Source organism: Colobus angolensis, unplaced genomic scaffold, assembly GCF_000951035.1.
Source record: "Colobus angolensis palliatus isolate OR3802 unplaced genomic scaffold, Cang.pa_1.0 Scaffold203, whole genome shotgun sequence".
Lineage (NCBI taxonomy): Eukaryota > Metazoa > Chordata > Mammalia > Primates > Cercopithecidae > Colobus > Colobus angolensis.
Window position 1 is genome coordinate 3,594,951 of NW_012115189.1, and position 16,840 is coordinate 3,611,790.

At 45.2% G+C, this 16,840-nt stretch overlaps 1 protein-coding gene across 1 annotated transcript in view; it reads right to left on the minus strand.

Moving 5' to 3' along the window:
- RRAGD (Ras-related GTP binding D) overlaps positions 1–16,834 on the minus strand; it is a 43,539-nt gene extending 26,705 nt beyond the window's left edge. Inside the window, exon 1 of the mRNA XM_011941927.1 lies at positions 16,667–16,834. Within this exon, the coding sequence (XP_011797317.1) occupies positions 16,667–16,814 (148 nt within the window). The 5' untranslated portion in view covers positions 16,815–16,834. The remainder of the gene's footprint in view (positions 1–16,666) is intronic.
- Positions 16,835–16,840: the final 6 nt, after the last annotated feature.

Consider the following 16,840-nt stretch of genomic DNA (forward strand, 5'->3'; position numbering starts at 1 on the left):
TAAATAAAACAAAATTTACAAAGTAAAAAGAGACAACAACTGACACTGACACACTGTTTTATGTTTTAATTTACAAAGCTTGGACCTTTAAGTTTAATTCCAAAGAGGCACAAGTTCACTGAAAACCTTTCATATTCCCTTTCACTTTATTTGCCAAACACAAATGTTTCAAAATATAAAATACTCCTTAAATTGTGATCTCAATTCCACATTTTCTCTTTCAGCTGTGCTCTTAGAGTTTCTGTTTTATGCATACAATAAAAATGTGGGTTAATGGGCCCAAAGTAGTTGCTTGGTAAGTGTTGGTTAGACAAAAAGATACGTAAAACATGGTTCCCATCTTAGAGAAACTTAGAAATTCAGTCCAAACTATAAGTGTTGGTGTAAAGACAGACAAATAAGGCCGGGCGCGGTGGCTCAAGCCTGTAATCCCAGCACTTTGGGAGGCCGAGACGGGCGGATCACGAGGTCAGGAGATCGAGACCATCCTGAGCTACACGGTGAAACCCCGTCTCTACTAAAAAATACAAAAAAAACTAGCCGGGCGAGATGGCGGGCGCCTGTAGTCCCAGCTACTCGGGAGGCTGAGGCAGGAGAATGGCGTAAACCCGGGAGGCGGAGCTTGCAGTGAGCTGAGATCCGGCCACTGCACTCCAGCCTGGGTGACAGAGCAAGACTCCGTCTCAAAAAAAAAGAAAAAAAAAAGACAGACAAATAGATCGCTGGAACAGACAGGGAAATAAACCCCCCCACACACAGACAACTGATTTTTAACCAAGAGGTAAAGCCACTTCCATGAAGAAAGGACAGTCATTTTCACCAAATGACTGATGGACCAACTGCACATCCATATGCCAAAAAAAAAAAAAATTCAACTCACATCAACTCAAAATTGCTTGGCCTAACTGTAAGACCTAAAACTATGAAACTTCTAGGATAAAATATTTATGACTTTCCATTAGGGAAAATTTTCTTAGATATGACACCCTCCCCCCAAAATTGGTAAACTAGATTTTATTAAAATAAAACTTCAATACCCATGAAAACTAAAAAAAAAATAAAAAGAAAGAAAAGCACAACAAATCCACAAATGAAGAATCTGTTGGGACTTAAAAGACAGCAGCAATTCTCAAAAATGTAATAATCAAGTAAAGGAAAAACATCAAATGACATTGTTAAGTAATAAAGACAAGACAGACGAGAAGAAAGTATCTGCAAATCATGTATCTGGGAAGGGACTTGTATGCAGAATATATGAAGAACTCTCAAAACTCATTAATAAGGAAACAAATGACCCCATTTTATTTTATTTATTTATTTATTTACTGAGACAGTCTTGCTCTGTTGCCCAGGCTGGAGTACAGTGGCTCAATCAGAGCTCACTGCAACCTCCACCTCTCAGGCTCAAGCGATCCTCCTGCCTCAGCTTCCAGAGGAGCTGGGACTACAGGCACGCCCCATCACGCTGAGCTAATTTTTTGTAGAGATGGGGTTTCGCCATGTCGCCCAGACTGGTCTTGAACTCCTGGGCTCGAGCAATCCACCCACCTCAGCCTCCCAAAGTGCTGGGATTACAGGCATGAGCTGCTGCACTCAACCAATGACCCAATTTTTTTTGTTGTTTGTTTTTTTGAGATGGAGTCTCGCTCTGTCACCCAGGCTGGAGTGCAGTGGCACGATCGTAGCTCACTGCAACCTCCACCTCCGGGTTCAAGTGATTCTCCTGCCTCAGCCTCCCAAGTAGCTGGGATTACAGGCACGCACCACCATGCCCTGCTAATTTTGTATTTTCAGTAGAGACGGGGTTTCACCATGTTGGCCAGGTTGGTCTCGAACTCCTGACTTCAAGCCTCCCAAAGTGCTGGGATTACAGGTATGACCCACTACACCCGGCTGACCCAATTTTAAAAGTGAAACAAGCAAAAGATTTGAAGAGACAACTTGCCCAAGAAGATTTATGGAAGGTAAAAATGCATAGGAAAAGATACTCAATACATCATTAATCATTATAAAATATAAATCAAAACTATAATGAGATACTATTACATGCCCACTAACATGGCTAAAATTAGGAAGACACAGAGTAACAAGTGTTGGCAAGGATGTGGAGGTACCAGAACTCTCATACACTGCTGGTAGAAATGTAAAATGATTCTGTTTTGGAAAGCAGTTTGGTGGTTTCTTAAGAAATACACCTATCTTATTATTCCTTCCATTCCACTGCTGAGTTTTTACCTAAGGGAAATGAAAGTTTTTGTCCATATAAAACGTACACAAAGATTCATAATAACTTTATTTGTAATAATCAAAAACTGGAAACAACCCAAATGTCCATCAGCAGGTGACTAGATACACAAATTGTGGTGCATCTCAGCAATAAAAAAATTAAGTATTGATACACACAACCTGGATGAATCTCTCTCTTTCATAAATTTCTTTTTTAAAAATGTAAACTAATCTAATCCACAGTGGCAAATAGCATATCAGTGGTTACCTAATAAATGGAAGAGGCAGGGCTGGGCACAGTGGCCTATACCTGTAATTCCAGTACTGTGGGAGGCCAAGGTGGGTGGATCACCTAAGGTCAGGAGTTCAAGACTAGCCTGGCCCACATGGCGAAACCCTGTCTCTACTAAATATACAAAAATTAGCTTGGCATGGTGGTGGGTGCCTGTAATCGCAGCTACTTGGGGGGCTGAGGCAGGAGAATCACTTGAACCCAGGAGGCAGAAGTTGCAGTGAGCTGAGATTGCGCCACTGCACTCCAGCCTGGGTGACAAGAGCAAAACTCCATCTCAAAAATTAAAAAAGAAAAAAAGAAATGGAAGAGGCAGTAGGTAGTAAGGAAAGGTCAGAGGGAGGAAGAGGTATGGGAAAATGTTTGGAAGTGATAGATGTGTTCTTTGTCTTCATTGTGCTGATGGTTTCACAGGTGCATACATGTGTGAAAATGTATCAAATATGTGTTATTTTATGTCAATTAATTGTAATTGACAGTTACAGTTGTTATTTAAAAAAATGTAACCTCAGAGATAAGAACAGAAACCTTAACAGTTATAGTTGCTCTGCTATCACCTCCCAAACAGCAAGTGTTAAATCAATGCAAAGTACAGGGAAATGCTTGTGGGCCAAGGGAGAGACCCACTGGATCACACAGATTATGAATGCAGATTTAAAGTACTGCAGAATTTGGAGGAGTGGGCAGGAGGTCCTCCAGAAGAGGGAAGTCCAAATGTGAGCAAAGGCACAATGCCTTGCATGGAACAGGAAAATATGCATGCAATGAGAACTAATGGCTATCATGTATGAAGGTGCCTACAATGTGCCAGCCACTACTTTATGCACTCTACACGCTTCATCCCACTCACGCTCCTTCAAGAACAGATATTGAGGCCGGGTGTGGTGGCTCAAGCCTGTAATCCCAGCACTTTGGGAGGCTGAGACGGGCGGATCACGAGGTCAGGAGATCAAGACCATCCTGGCTAACACGGTGAAACTCCGTCTCTACTAAAAACTACAAAAAACTAGCCGGGCGAGGTGGCGGGCGCCTGTAGTCCCAGCTACCCGGGAGGCTGAGGCAGGAGAATGGTGTGAACCCGGGAGGCGGAGCTTGCAGTGAGCTGAGATCCGGCCACAGTACTCCAGCCTGGGTGACAGAGCGAGACTCTGTCTCAAAAAAAAAAAAAAAAAAAAAAAACAGATATTATTATCCCCATTTCACAGGTGAAGAAATTCTGGTTTCGCTGGAGTGCTCACCCAGAGCCCTCACCACCAGAGCCTTCACCACCAATCAGAGCCTTTACCACCAATCAGTTCTCTATTTGTCACATTAAATACTAAACTCTACTCTAATTTGACTTAAAGTTTACAGGCTTAGACAGGTCAAGTAACATTCAAACTGAGGACTGGCCCACTCACAGTCTATGCATTCTCTTTCTGCTGTGCAACACTGCACCCAATTAATGCAAGCAAAACTCCTCGTTAAATTATGTGCAAGTGCAAAAATATTCATGTGTTTATAAATGCCTTTCTTCCCAATTTATACTGCTAGATATGGGTGTAGATTTTAATGTTTCTCCAGCACAGTCTGTAAGTCTCTATGTGGCATGATCATCCACGCTGATGACCTGTAGAAGTTGAATCTCCTCCTCCTGGGAGGGTGGCGAGGTGACAGACACCACTGTGAAGCAGGGAGGGAGTATGCATGCATGTTTACATACACAGAAACGCTGGGGAACTAAATACACATACGGCTGCAACAACACATACAGCTGGAAATATTTCCTTTTCCCTGCCTGCCAAATTCAAGCACGGGCCACCAACCATTAAACAGCTGAGAAAGGGTGGCCTGGATCAGCAAGAACACCATCAACTTTGCAGGGACTCCCTAGTTCCGAACAGATGCATTTTATTACAATCAGCTAGGGTGTATGGAAATACGCTGTGTAGGCTGGGTACAATGGCTCATGCCTATAATCTCAGCACTTTGAGAGGCCAAGGAGGGCAAATTGCATGAACCCAGGAGTTCGAGACCAGCCTAGGCAACATGGCAAAACCCTCTCTCTACTAAAAATATACATATATTTTTAATTAGCAGGTTGTGGTGGCTCGTGCCTATAGTCCAGTTACTCAGGAGGCTGAGGTGGGAGGATCACCTGAGCCCAGAAGTCAAGGCTGCAGTAAGCTGTGATAATGCCATTGCACTCTGTACCACCATGCCCAGCTATTTTTTTTTTTTTTCTTTTTGTGGAGACGACGTCTCCCTATGTTGCCCAGGCTGGTCTGGAACTCCTAGGCTGAAGTGATCCTCCCACTTCAGCCTCCCAAAGTGCTGGGATTACAGGCATGAGCCACCGTTCCCGGTCTGGGCTGGACATTTCTACAAACTTCACCGGCCTAGTGAGGGAGCATAAGTCTGTTCTACCCCTGAGGAATCTCGGGGAAGGAACCTGCCCAAGATCATATGACTGGTCATCTGAGTGCTCACCCAGAACCTTCACCACCAATCAGCTCTCTGTCTGTAACATTTAATACTAAACTGTAGTCTAATTTGCATGTCTCATGAATTAAAATTTACAGGGGAACTTCTCCTTGAGGTGTTCTACAAAATGGCTTCATTCCAGCTGCTCTTCAAATATTTTATATCTGTGATTTCCAAACCTTAAGTCAGAACACATTAGTCTTCATAAAATCAATTTGTGGGGATTAAACAGCAACAGCATTAAACAACAACAAAGACATTTAAAAAGAAAAAAACTAGAAAATATTGGAGCACATGGTATAGCATAAGAGTAAAAATACAGCTTAGTGAAACCTTCTTGGGTTTATTTACATGTATGTGGGTACTCATTCAGAGTATAAATGTTTTTTACTGTGGGCAAGGGTAAAAAATGTTGTAGGCCACGACTTTACATCAGGAAAGGTTTCTTATATATCAGAAATGGACTGCAGACAAAAATCTTCCCTCTAATCTCCTCCCACCCTCTCCTCAAGTATCTTCTCATAAAGCCCGGGTAGCTTAGCCCCGGTAAAGCGTTAATCTGAGGATCCGGGGTTCAAGGACAGGCACCAAAAAAAAAAAAAAAATTCTCTGGAGTACAAGAGGCAGAGAGCTTATGCCAGTAAGGGAGGCACCTCAGCCTCTCAGCCTCCTGCAGAAGGCTGGGCTTTCTCCACCAACACCTCCCTAAGCATTAAGCTCTGTCTCAGGCTTCTAGGCAGGCAAAAGAGAATGAAACATGACAGCCCCACTAAAAGGAGCAATCAGGGGACAAGTCTTTAAAAATCCGCTATGGGAGGGCTCCCCTTCAACCTACCCAGGAAGTTGCCGTAGTGAGATGAAATGTACAAGAGGGCAGTTTGTTCTCATTTCAGGAAGGTTCCCTGAACACTGGCCAAGCGTGAGGCAGGGCTGCAGACACAAAGAAAAACGATTCATCCCCCAGCAATCAGAGGGGAATACAGACATGAGAAACTGGCAATTACCATGCACGGCCAGCTAGGTGTTCTAGGCACTGAGAGAGGCTCCCTGGAGGAGTAATATCTGAGTCTTAAAGAAGAGGAGGCATGGACCAGATGAATGAGGGAAAGGTTGTTCCAGGAAGAGATTTGCAAGTTCAGGAAACTGGAGGTTAGGGAATGCAGTTTGAAGGCAAGATGAGGCAACACTGCCCAGGGGCTTCCCCGCAGCATTTTTTTTTTTCTTTTTTTTTTTTTGAGATAGAGTGTTGCTCTATTGCCCAGGCTAGAGTGCCGTGGCACGATCTCAGGTCACTGCAACCTCTGCCTCCCGGGTTCAAGTGATTCTCCTACCTCAGTCTTCCGAGTAGCTAGGATTACAGGCGCCTGACACCACACTCAGCTAATTTTTATATTTTTAGTAGACAGGGTTTCACCATGTTAACCAGGCTGGTCTCGAACTCCTGACCTCGGATCATCCATCTGCCTCAGCCTCCCAAAGTGCTGGGATAACAGGTGTGAACCACCTTGCCCGGCCCCCCACAGCATTTAGAATAAAATCCAAATGCCTTCTTCTCCCCCTCACCCATGCCTGGTTCATCTTCTCCACTTGTTCCCTCTCCTCAGCAACACTGGCCTTCCAGAAAGTTCCTCACCTCAGGGTCTCACCTTGCTCTTCCCTCCACCTAGAAGAGCTCCTTCTCCAGTTCAGCCCAGCTGCAATGTCACCCCCACTGCTAAATCAGGCACTATCACTTCCTGGGCCATAACCCTGTGCCTTTTTAATAGTCCTTATTACTATTAATAGTCCATCTTTAGTATGTTTGTCTTCCTGTTTGTTTACTTGTTTTTTGTTTGTCTCTCTCACATATGCACAGGCAAAATACAAGGTAGCACATGGCATGAGTTCAATATATATCTTTGAAGAAATTGGTTGATGGAGAGGTGACTGGCTAGTTCAGGAGTGTGATGCTGGGATGTTTGGATTTTACCCTGAAAGCATTGAGGAAATCCTCAGAATTTTTTTTGGTGGGGGGATAGGGGGACGGAGTCTTGCTCTGTTGCCTAGGCTAGAGTGCAGTGGCGCAATCTCAGCTCACTGCAACCTCCACCTTCCGGATTCAAGCAATTCTCCTGCCTCAGCCTCCCGAGTGGCTGGGATTACAGGCAAGCACCAGCATGCCTGGCTAATTTTTGTATTTTTAGTAGAGACGAGGTTTCACCATGTTGGCCAGGCTGGTCTTGAACTCCTGACCTCAGGATCTGCCAGCCTCCGCCTCCCAAAGTGCTGGGATTACAGGCGTGAGCCACCAAGCCCGGCCTGGAAATCACTAAGGATTTTAAGGGGAGATTAATGTGATTTACATTTCATTAAGTTCACTCCAGAAACAGACTCCCTTGCGGGAGCCAGGATGGAATTAGGAGGTTGTTCTAGAACATGAATGACAAAGAACTAAGGCACAGGCTGTGGAAACCCGCAGAAGAAATGGACTTGTGAGCTCAAATCTGTGTCACATGAGGCATGGAGGACAAAGGAGACAGAAGCCCTGGGTTCCTGACCTGGCAACCCATTCACCAAGAAGGTTAGGGGGACGAAGCTGAAAAAGTATTTGAACTTGTTGAGTCTGAGGGGCTTGCTGGTCTGCAGCTTACGTTGGGAAAGGACCCAGGGCCTCAGAAGGGAGGTAAGAATGTGACAGGCTTGAAGCAGGGAATAGAGGCTGCTGAGCTAGCCCATGCCTGATGGTCCTTTTCCCCCGACCTCATTGGGTGAAAGTGAGGGCATGTTTGAGGAGTTTCAGCCTTGGCCACAGCTCAAAAACTAACCCACTCCAACCTCTCATCAACCAGCGGTTGCTGGTGGTAACACTCATCCTTTACAAATGTCAGTTACCATCTCAAGGTGGTAACACTCATCCTTTACAAATGTCAGTGACACCTCCCATGCAGGTACTCATCAATGGCCATGATGTTTCAGTCAAGCAGGCTGAGTAAGCTCTAGAGATCTGATATACAACAGGGTACCTACAAGAGCGTATTGTATGCTTAAAAACTTATTAAGGCAGATCTCATGTTAGGTGCTTTTACCATAATGACATTTTTAAAAACTGTCAAGACATAAAGTACCAATTCAAAGGTACTTAGGGAACATCCAGGCATTGAGAACCTTTATGTCTGTGGAATATTATAAGGCAACAAAGTGGTCTTTACCTGGGGATATATACATTATATATATAGCTGTGTGTGTGTGTGTGTGTGTGTGTGTGTATGGCCATGGATGATAACCGAATTCTTGATTGGTTTTCTTTTTCTTTTTCTTTTTTTTTTTTTGCGAGAGAGGGTCTCACTCTGTCACTCAGGCTGGAGTTCAGTGAGTGGCTCAATCACAGCTCACTGCAGCCTCAAACTCCTGGGCTCAAGTGATTCTCCTGCCTCAGCCTCCCAAGTAGCGAGGACACACCACCTCTACCACAGCTGGCTAATATTTTAATTTTTTAATTTTTTGGGGGGAGGGGTGGTGGTTAGAAGCAGGGTCTTGCCATGTTGCCCAGGTTGGTCTTGAACACCTGGGCTCAAGCAATCCTCCCACCTTGGCATCCCAAAGTGTTGGGATTACAGGCATGAGCCACTGCGCCTGACAACTTCTTGATTTAAATCTTTATTCTCTATATTCAGAAAACATCAATGTGGCCTTTTGCCATTTTTCCCACATGGGTTATTACACACATCCTTGAAGAATAAAAAACAGTTGTCATTTGAAGGGGTATTAGGTATTGGTAAGTAACTTCTACCTTTCTATAAAATTTTAATATTATATTCCAAAGGGGGCTTTGTTCCTATTAGTCTAACATTTGGGCCCAATAGCCTGTGTAACACAAACTATAGAAAAATACGAACACACAATTTTGCAGTTTGTAACTTAACAAAATTAAAATTGTTGTTAAAACAAACTGAGGCCGCAGTGCTTACCCACAGCAAACACTCAATAGATGTTTGTTGAGATGATTACGTGAAAGTGACTGAGCAGAATTTGAGGCTAAATTAACTGAAGCTTTAAAAAGAAACTTCACGTCTGACTTTGGCCCAGATCAGCACTTGGAACTGGGTATCAAGAGGATCAGCTTTATGCCTAGGTGAAGGTTTATTTACTGTGGTCAGGGACACCAAATAGACCTCACATCTCCTACACTTGGTGCTATCAATACCCAGATTGCCCAAAGAGCCCAGCCTTCAAACTGGACTGCTGTAGACCCCAGGAAATTCAATCACCCAAGGAACAGCACTATGGGGAGGAGTCATCAAATTGGGCCATATCAGTCTTTAATACCTGAAGGCTAATCACTTAATCCAGAATTATCCAGTAACCAGCAGAGCCCTGTCAAAAACCAACAGGCCTTAGTAAATAGAAAAAGAAGGGAGAAAAAGATGGATCAGGGCCTTGAGTAAAACAGGGCTGCCTGGGGACCCTGCCTGACTGATCTGAGGGTTAGGAATGCTTACAACAAAGAAGAAACCAGAAATCAGGAAAATGGGAATTGAAAGCCAATGTTCACCTCCTTACACAGCTCTTAAGGCTGGCCCTGCCATCCTAAGCTCAAGGGTCTCTCCAGGAAGAATGAGATATCATATGAAACGCACTTCACAAATTCTAGTGCATTATACGATTGAGAACTATTATAATTAAGGAGAGTTCTCTGAGAGGTAACATCTTTGAACAGGCTCAAAACAGGAAAATAAACTATTTAATGCAAGAATTAAGATAACGTAGTGGCGAAGTGATGGCAAGTGGAATGGCTGAAAAAGCACGGTGTTAGTGTCAGACTAGGGTTCAAGTCCCAGCTCTCCATTTACTAGCTATGTGACCCCATACATGTCCCCTTGCCCATGAGCCTTCATTTCCTCCTCTATCAGCATACACATGGACACACACACAGGCACACAAGGACACACACACAGGCACACAAACACACACACTCACTCCTCTTCCTTTTTTCCCACTCCAAGCCTAGGCAACGAGAGGGTCTTCAGTGGAATGTGACTATAGTAAGAGGCTCATTCAACCTTAAGGGAAAATTAGAATTTCTTCGCTATTAGTATTCTGTGGGATCAACAAAGGCTTAAGCCTCTATGTGCTTATGGTTTTAGGAAGAGGCCTCTGGTGTGTTTCTATTTGCAACTTTCTCTGTGGCTCCTTTAAATTTCTGGAGCTTATGTTGATCAATGGAACTACTTATACATTCAAGACCCAAGAGTTCAACAACAAATTCTAACCCAAGTGGGAATGAATCATATGAATAATAATACTACTACTAACAAGAGCTATGCAAAAATCATGAAGATTCACTGTCCATTTGATTAACTACTTAGCAGGGAAAATTAAATGCAAACAGAACACATATTTTTCAAAGGCATAAAGATTTTTGAAGGTGATTCTTTTATTTATGCATGAAAACTAAACCTTTATGAAATCCTCTCAAATCACACTGGCAGATAATTTAAAAACATGATAAATACCACATATGAATATTTCCTTAACATATGTATTCAGTAGCAGTCCTAATGATAAGGGGAGTGCTGGGAAGGGAAGGGTGTGGTCCCTTTAAATGATTTGGAAGGGAGAAGGGAAGTGCCAGGTAGAGACGAGGGCGTGGTCCCTGGCTAGGGCTGCACTCCAACAGGCCTAGGTGAGGTCAGGCACTTGCAGCCCAAATGTTGCAAGACCACCCTGGCCTGCCACATCCCCATCCTGTGCCTATAAAAACCCAAGAGCCTAGCCAGGCAGACACAGAAGCAGCTGGACATCGAGAGGAGCACATCAGTGGAGGAACACACAAGCGGCTGGAAATCAAGAGAAGTGGATGGGTGGAAGAATATTCAAGCAGCTAGACGTCGAGAGGACATTGGAAGCACACCAGGTTGGCCAGAGTAGTCAGAAAACAGCTGCCTGACTCCAGGGGAAAACCATCTCCCTTCTGGCTCCCCCATCTGCTGAGAGCTACTTCTACTCAATAAAGTCTTGCACTCATTCTCCAAGCCCAGGTGTGATCCGATTCTTCCGGTACTCCAAGGCAAGAACCCAGGATACAGAAAGCACTCTGTCTTTGTGACAGGTAGAGGGTCTGACTGAGCTGGTTAACACAAGCCCATAGACAGCAAAACTAAAAGAGCACCCTGTAACACATGCCCACTGGGGCTTTAGGAGCTGTAAACATCCACCCCTAGACACTGTCGTGGGGTTGCAGCCCCATAGCCTGCCCATCTGTGTGCTCCCCTAGAGGTTTGAGGAGCGGAGCACTGAAGAATCAAGCCAGACCCCCATCACACACCCTGCGAGGGGGACAAGGGAACTTTTCCCGTTTCACTAATATGTTCTGATTTACTAATGTTCCTTCTTACAAACTTTTTAACCATCACTTTGAGAGTGCACTAAGGTTGGCTTTACGCAGTCCTCTATTTTACACACTGAGAAACGAAGCCGAAGTCTTTCTTGGAGGACCACAAGAGGAGAAGGTCGACCAGCAAGCACCCTGGACCCTGTAGCCCAGAAGTGAAAAAACTTTTTGTCTTTTGAGTGTCACAGCAGAACTAGGAAAGGCCATTACAAGAGAGCTCTAAGGCTATGGCACAGGAGGGAGAACAAAAAATATTTTTTAAAAAAATAAAAGAATACCAAAAGAATAAAGGAGGTAGAGAAGAAAGAGAGGCCTGGTGCGGTGGCTCATGCCTGTAATCCCAGCACTTTGGGAGGCCAAGGCAGGCAGATCACTTGAGGTCAGGAGTTCAAGACCAGCCTGGCCAAGATGGTGAAACCTCATCTCTACTAAAAATACAAAAATTAGCTGGGCGTTGTGGTGGGCACCTGTAATCAATCCCACCTATTGGGGAGGCTGAGGCAGGAGAATCACGTGTACCCAGAAGGTAGAGGTTTGCAGTGAGCTGAGATCGCGCCACTGCACTCCAGCATGGGCAACAGAGTGAGGCTCCATCTCAAAAGAAGGAAAGAAAGAAGAAAATGAGCAGGAACGAAGTGGCTATGCTAAAAGTGAAACTGATTGTCACCAGCATTTGCTATGGGCTGGGGGAGGACTGAATAACACAGGTGGTGAACTTGGGGCAGACTCAGTTATCTTTGAAAGACAAAAGATGATCTCTCAAACCCAAAGCCATTGGCTCTTATCCAGAACTTGTTGTTTGTGCCTCCTGTTTCCATTAGACTACCCTCTATCTAGTATTAAAATGGAAGAGATCGCTAATAAAAGTAGAGAGTTAGTATTCTCTGATGCCCTGAATCACTGACACAGGTTTATAAAACGTCTGATATAAAAAGATACTCCCTAAATACAGGCATTCAAACAAGTATTTACCTAAAGTTTAACTTTGATCACATCATGTTAAACTATTCCATAGTTTCATCTGTTCCAACTCTTCTGTATTTCCAGGGCCAGAAGGAAATCCAAGAGACAAGCTGTGTCCAAAGCTGTAGTCAACCCAGCTCTTTTCCGATAAGGCAGAATTAGAAGAAAAGGGGCTTACATTTCTTTTTTTTTTTTTTTTTTTTTTGAGACGGAGTCTCGCTCTGTCGCCCGGGCTGGAGTGCAGTGGCCGGATCTCAGCTCACTGCAAGCTCCGCCTCCCGGGTTTATGCCATTCTCCTGCCTCAGCCTCCCGAGTAGCTGGGACTACAGGCGCCCGCCACCTCGCCCGGCTAGTTTTTTGTATTTTTTAGTAGAGACGGAGTTTCACCGTGTTAGCCAGGATGGTCTCGATCTCCTGACCTCGTGATCCGCCCGTCTCGGCCTCCCAAAGTGCTGGGATTACAAGCTTGAGCCACCGCGCCCGGCCGGGGCTTACATTTCAACACACTTGATCCTCTTCTAAACTTCGCTCACTTCTAGCCCATGATAGGGCACTAGAAAAGTCCCCTGGTATCTCTGAGCCATGATTTCAGTATCAGTATAACCATTATCTCTACTTCCAAGGAACAATGAAAAGGTGAAGTCACTAATAATTTTTAAATATTTTAGGAAAAAGCCATGCAGTCATGCATGCCTATAATCCTAGCTACCTGGGAGGCTGAAGCAGGAGGATTGCCTGAGCCCATAAGTCCGAGACCAGTGTAGGCAACATAGAGAGACCCAGTCCCTTCCCCACAAAAAGCTGACATTAATGAACTAATGATTAATACATATGAATTGCTGGATTCACCCCATCTACATCCTTCAGGAAGGAAGACCCTGGATCTTTCATGCCTCCAGAAACCTACACACAGTCACTTCTTCAGACCCTAAGGGTGTGCACAGGCTGCTATGAAGACAAAGACTGAACTTCACCGGACTGTAGGTGAACAGCTACGTTAAGCCAAGTTTCTCCTAAAAAATGGGAGGAGTTTTGGGGGGAAAACAATTTTACTTTCTGATTAAATATGATCTTGTAACTGCTTTCCTTGTTATTACAGTTTTTAAAGCACAGTGATTTATTAAAAGATTTAAAGTCCATGAATCTAAAAATAATCATTATTTTTGGTGCAATTGTTTTTAACGGCCTAACCATTGCCTCCCCTCTGGGAGTTTTATCTGGAGTGTGGGGATTGAAGGTGAGACTCACCTTACCTGTAATTAACTACCATGAAAGCAAGGTTGAAAGGTGCCCAAATCTGCCCTAACAGAACTAATGTGCCTGAGAACACTTTTGCTATTCATGAATAAAATATGGAGTGGAAGCCAGAGAAGTGCAATTTAAGTCTCACCTTAGTTGCCCTATGTTTTCAAACTTAGTACAATGTGGTAAAACTTACAAGGCACACTCGGTTTAAAAATAAGATCAGAGGTTCCTTTATAAGTCCCACAGACTGAGGGAAATGAAAACTGCGTTACATAGCCACCTTCAGTCCACTTCTCTTGCACAGCTCCTGATAAATTGCTTTGCAACTTAACTGGCAAGACTAGTTGGTCCCACATCCCACCCTCAGCCTCCCACCTGCCAGGGTAGATTTCTGAACTTAGTGGGAAAAGCCCCAGGTCTCCACTAAGTGCAGGCACTAAACCAAGCTATTAGGAAGGTGAAAGGGGAGAGGGGTCCATTAGAGAAATGCTTTGCTAGTGGTTCAAAGTACATCTTTTCTCAGAATAGGTCCTTTTTTTTTTCCTACATTCTACTTCTTAAGTTTGAGAGTAGGTAAATGTAAATTTTTTTTTTTTTGAGATGGAGTCTTGCTCTGTTGCCCAGGCTGGAGTGCAATGGCACAATCTCGGCTCACTGCAACCTCCGCCTGCCAGGTTCAAGCGATTCACCTGCCTCAGCCTCCTGAGTAGCTGGGATTACAGGCGTGCACCACCACGGCCGGCTAATTTTTTTTTTTTTTTTGTAATTTTTTTTTTTAGTAGAGATGGGGTTTCACCAGTAAATGTAAATTTTACCAAAAATAAAACAAGATTATAATGCAACACGTGAATCAGCCTTTTGAAGCACACAGGAAGGGAAGTCACAACTCCCAACCTCCCCCTCCCAAACCCCACTCCCCAGACCATATCAGCTGGCCTGACAGCCATCAGGAACAGTCCTCGCTGGAATTGCTGACTGAGGAGCCTGTCTGCCACTAGAGAGAAAATGTTCTGACAGAGATTCTGCATCAAGGCCTAAACCCGAAAGTCAAAGCCAGGAAAATCTGGAAAGAACAGAGGTCAAAATATAATGGAGGAAATCTGAGCAGACCACCTATCCACAGCAGGCCCAGGTGGACAGAAACCAGGCTTAAGCAAAGTTTGCCGAGCAAACATGTTGCTTTTCTCACAATATGAATATATTTAATCCTTTTATAGCAAGATCCCAAGCTGATCCCAAGAGCTCATTCAGAAGGATTTTATTATGCAAGTCACCAAAAATCAGTTTTACAGGCAAGTTTGCCTTTAGGTTAACAGCTAAGGAGCCTGGAAGTCTGGGCTCTGGGAAAGCCCTTTGTTCCGGGAATCCCGTCCCTCAAGCAGGGCTTTAATTTCACTTCAATTTCAAGTCCCCAAATCAAATTTTAAAAGTGCCCACTTAAAGAACTGCAGAATAAATGAGGGATCCAGTACTTTTTCTGGACCCTCCAGGCCTCAGGACAGTATCAAATTACAGGGCTTTCCCTCCTGGATGTGGCCCCTCCACCCCCCACTGTTTTTCTTTTTTAAAAAAGAGAATCCCACACACACCCTACTGTGTCCACCATTTCAAATACCTTGCTAATACATCCCTATTCTGCATCTCTCTGGAGTCTTCTAAGAATCTGGGAGGAGCTAACAAATGGAATTTGAATAATAATGAGGCGACTGAACAATTTAATTACAGAAGGTAGCTCTAGAGACTCCAATAAAAGGGCTGAAAGGCTTTATCTACAAAAATGTGGCCTGGTGCTCAATGGTAAGACCAATTACCGGGGGTGCAGAAGACAGAAAGCACAAAGGTGCACACATCAGTTTAAGCAAATGAGGAATCAGCACAAATCATCCCAAGAGAGAAAACACTATGAAAAAGTGTTTTCATAGTGGGAAGGCTGCTTTCTCATCTACCAGGTGCAAGCCATAGTTAACTTTATTTCCTTTCTGATTCACTGAAAGTCGTGCCTGCCAGATGTAGAATAATGAAACTACCCTCGTGAGAAAAGCTTTGTATAGAGAATTTAAAATAAGTTCAGTGAATTCTCAATAAAAGTTCTTTAAAAATCAATAGTCACAAAGGTACTTGTATCTCTCACACGATTTCTTCAGTGTGAAATACTAAAGTTAGTTCCTTCTCTTGGATGCATACAGTTTCACTGAGAATAACATCATGTTTAACAGCCGCTTTCTATTGACCTTTCCAAGTGACCTTACAATAAAGGAACTTTTGCTCGCTTCTGAGGGAAACTTAAAAAAGTTTAACCTTTCTGGAATACCAAAAGGCTCTCAACTTCCTTAGACCTTAAGAAAACGCAGGAAGCCCCCACAAGCTGAACGACTGCTAAAACCCGCTTCTAGAACAGAAAAAGAGTTTGCTTCAATGGCAAAGAATTCCCCCGCCGCGCGCTCACTCCCGGGCAGGCACTGCCATGTCCAGGTGGTGATACCGAGAGCAGATAAGGTGTCCTGACAACGGTATTTGCGTGGATCCCGGGAAACCTGCGGCCACTCGGCGACTCCCAGAACAGCTTGGCGAGCATCCCCCCGCCGCCCCGCGGGTCTCCCCAGCCAACACCTGGGTGGACCCCTCCTGCGGCGACGCGGGGCGAGACTGACACCCGCAGCTGCCGACGACCCTGCCAGTCACGCTGCCGCCGGCTGCCTTTTTTTAGCCACGACATCTGACTCTGGCTTCAACAGCACCGTTCAGGCAGAGAGGTCCCAGGGCGCGCCTGTGGTCCCCTCCCCTCCCCAACCGCCAGATGCTGCGGAGAACTTGGGGTGAGGGGCGCGGGAGGCACCGGCTCTGAAGGGGGCAGAAGCGCGCGCTCCTCCGGCCCAGACGCTTGCTCCCTCCTTCCCCTTTTCCACCGATCCTGGTTGCCCCTCCGCCACCAGCACCGCGCTCCCTCATTTGGCAGCTCGAGGTCACGCTTCTGGCGTCCCTCCTCACCCCAACCCCTCAACTCCGCTCCCCTGGACCCCCTCCAAGTCGGTGCCGGGCTGGGGGCGGGAAGATGCCAAGGGGAGGAAAGGGGCACGAGCAGAGGACGCGGGGGCCAGGCGCTCACCTCCCTCCTCTGTGCCGCTGTCCGGATCCGCGTCCGAGGAGTCGGGCCCGTCTCCGTAGTCCGCTAGCCCCACCAGCTCATCCTCCTCCTCCTCCTCCTCCGCGTCGTCCTCATCCTGCGGCTGCGGCTTCCCCAGCACCTGGCTCATCGCGCCCACCGGCCGGCCGGCCCGGG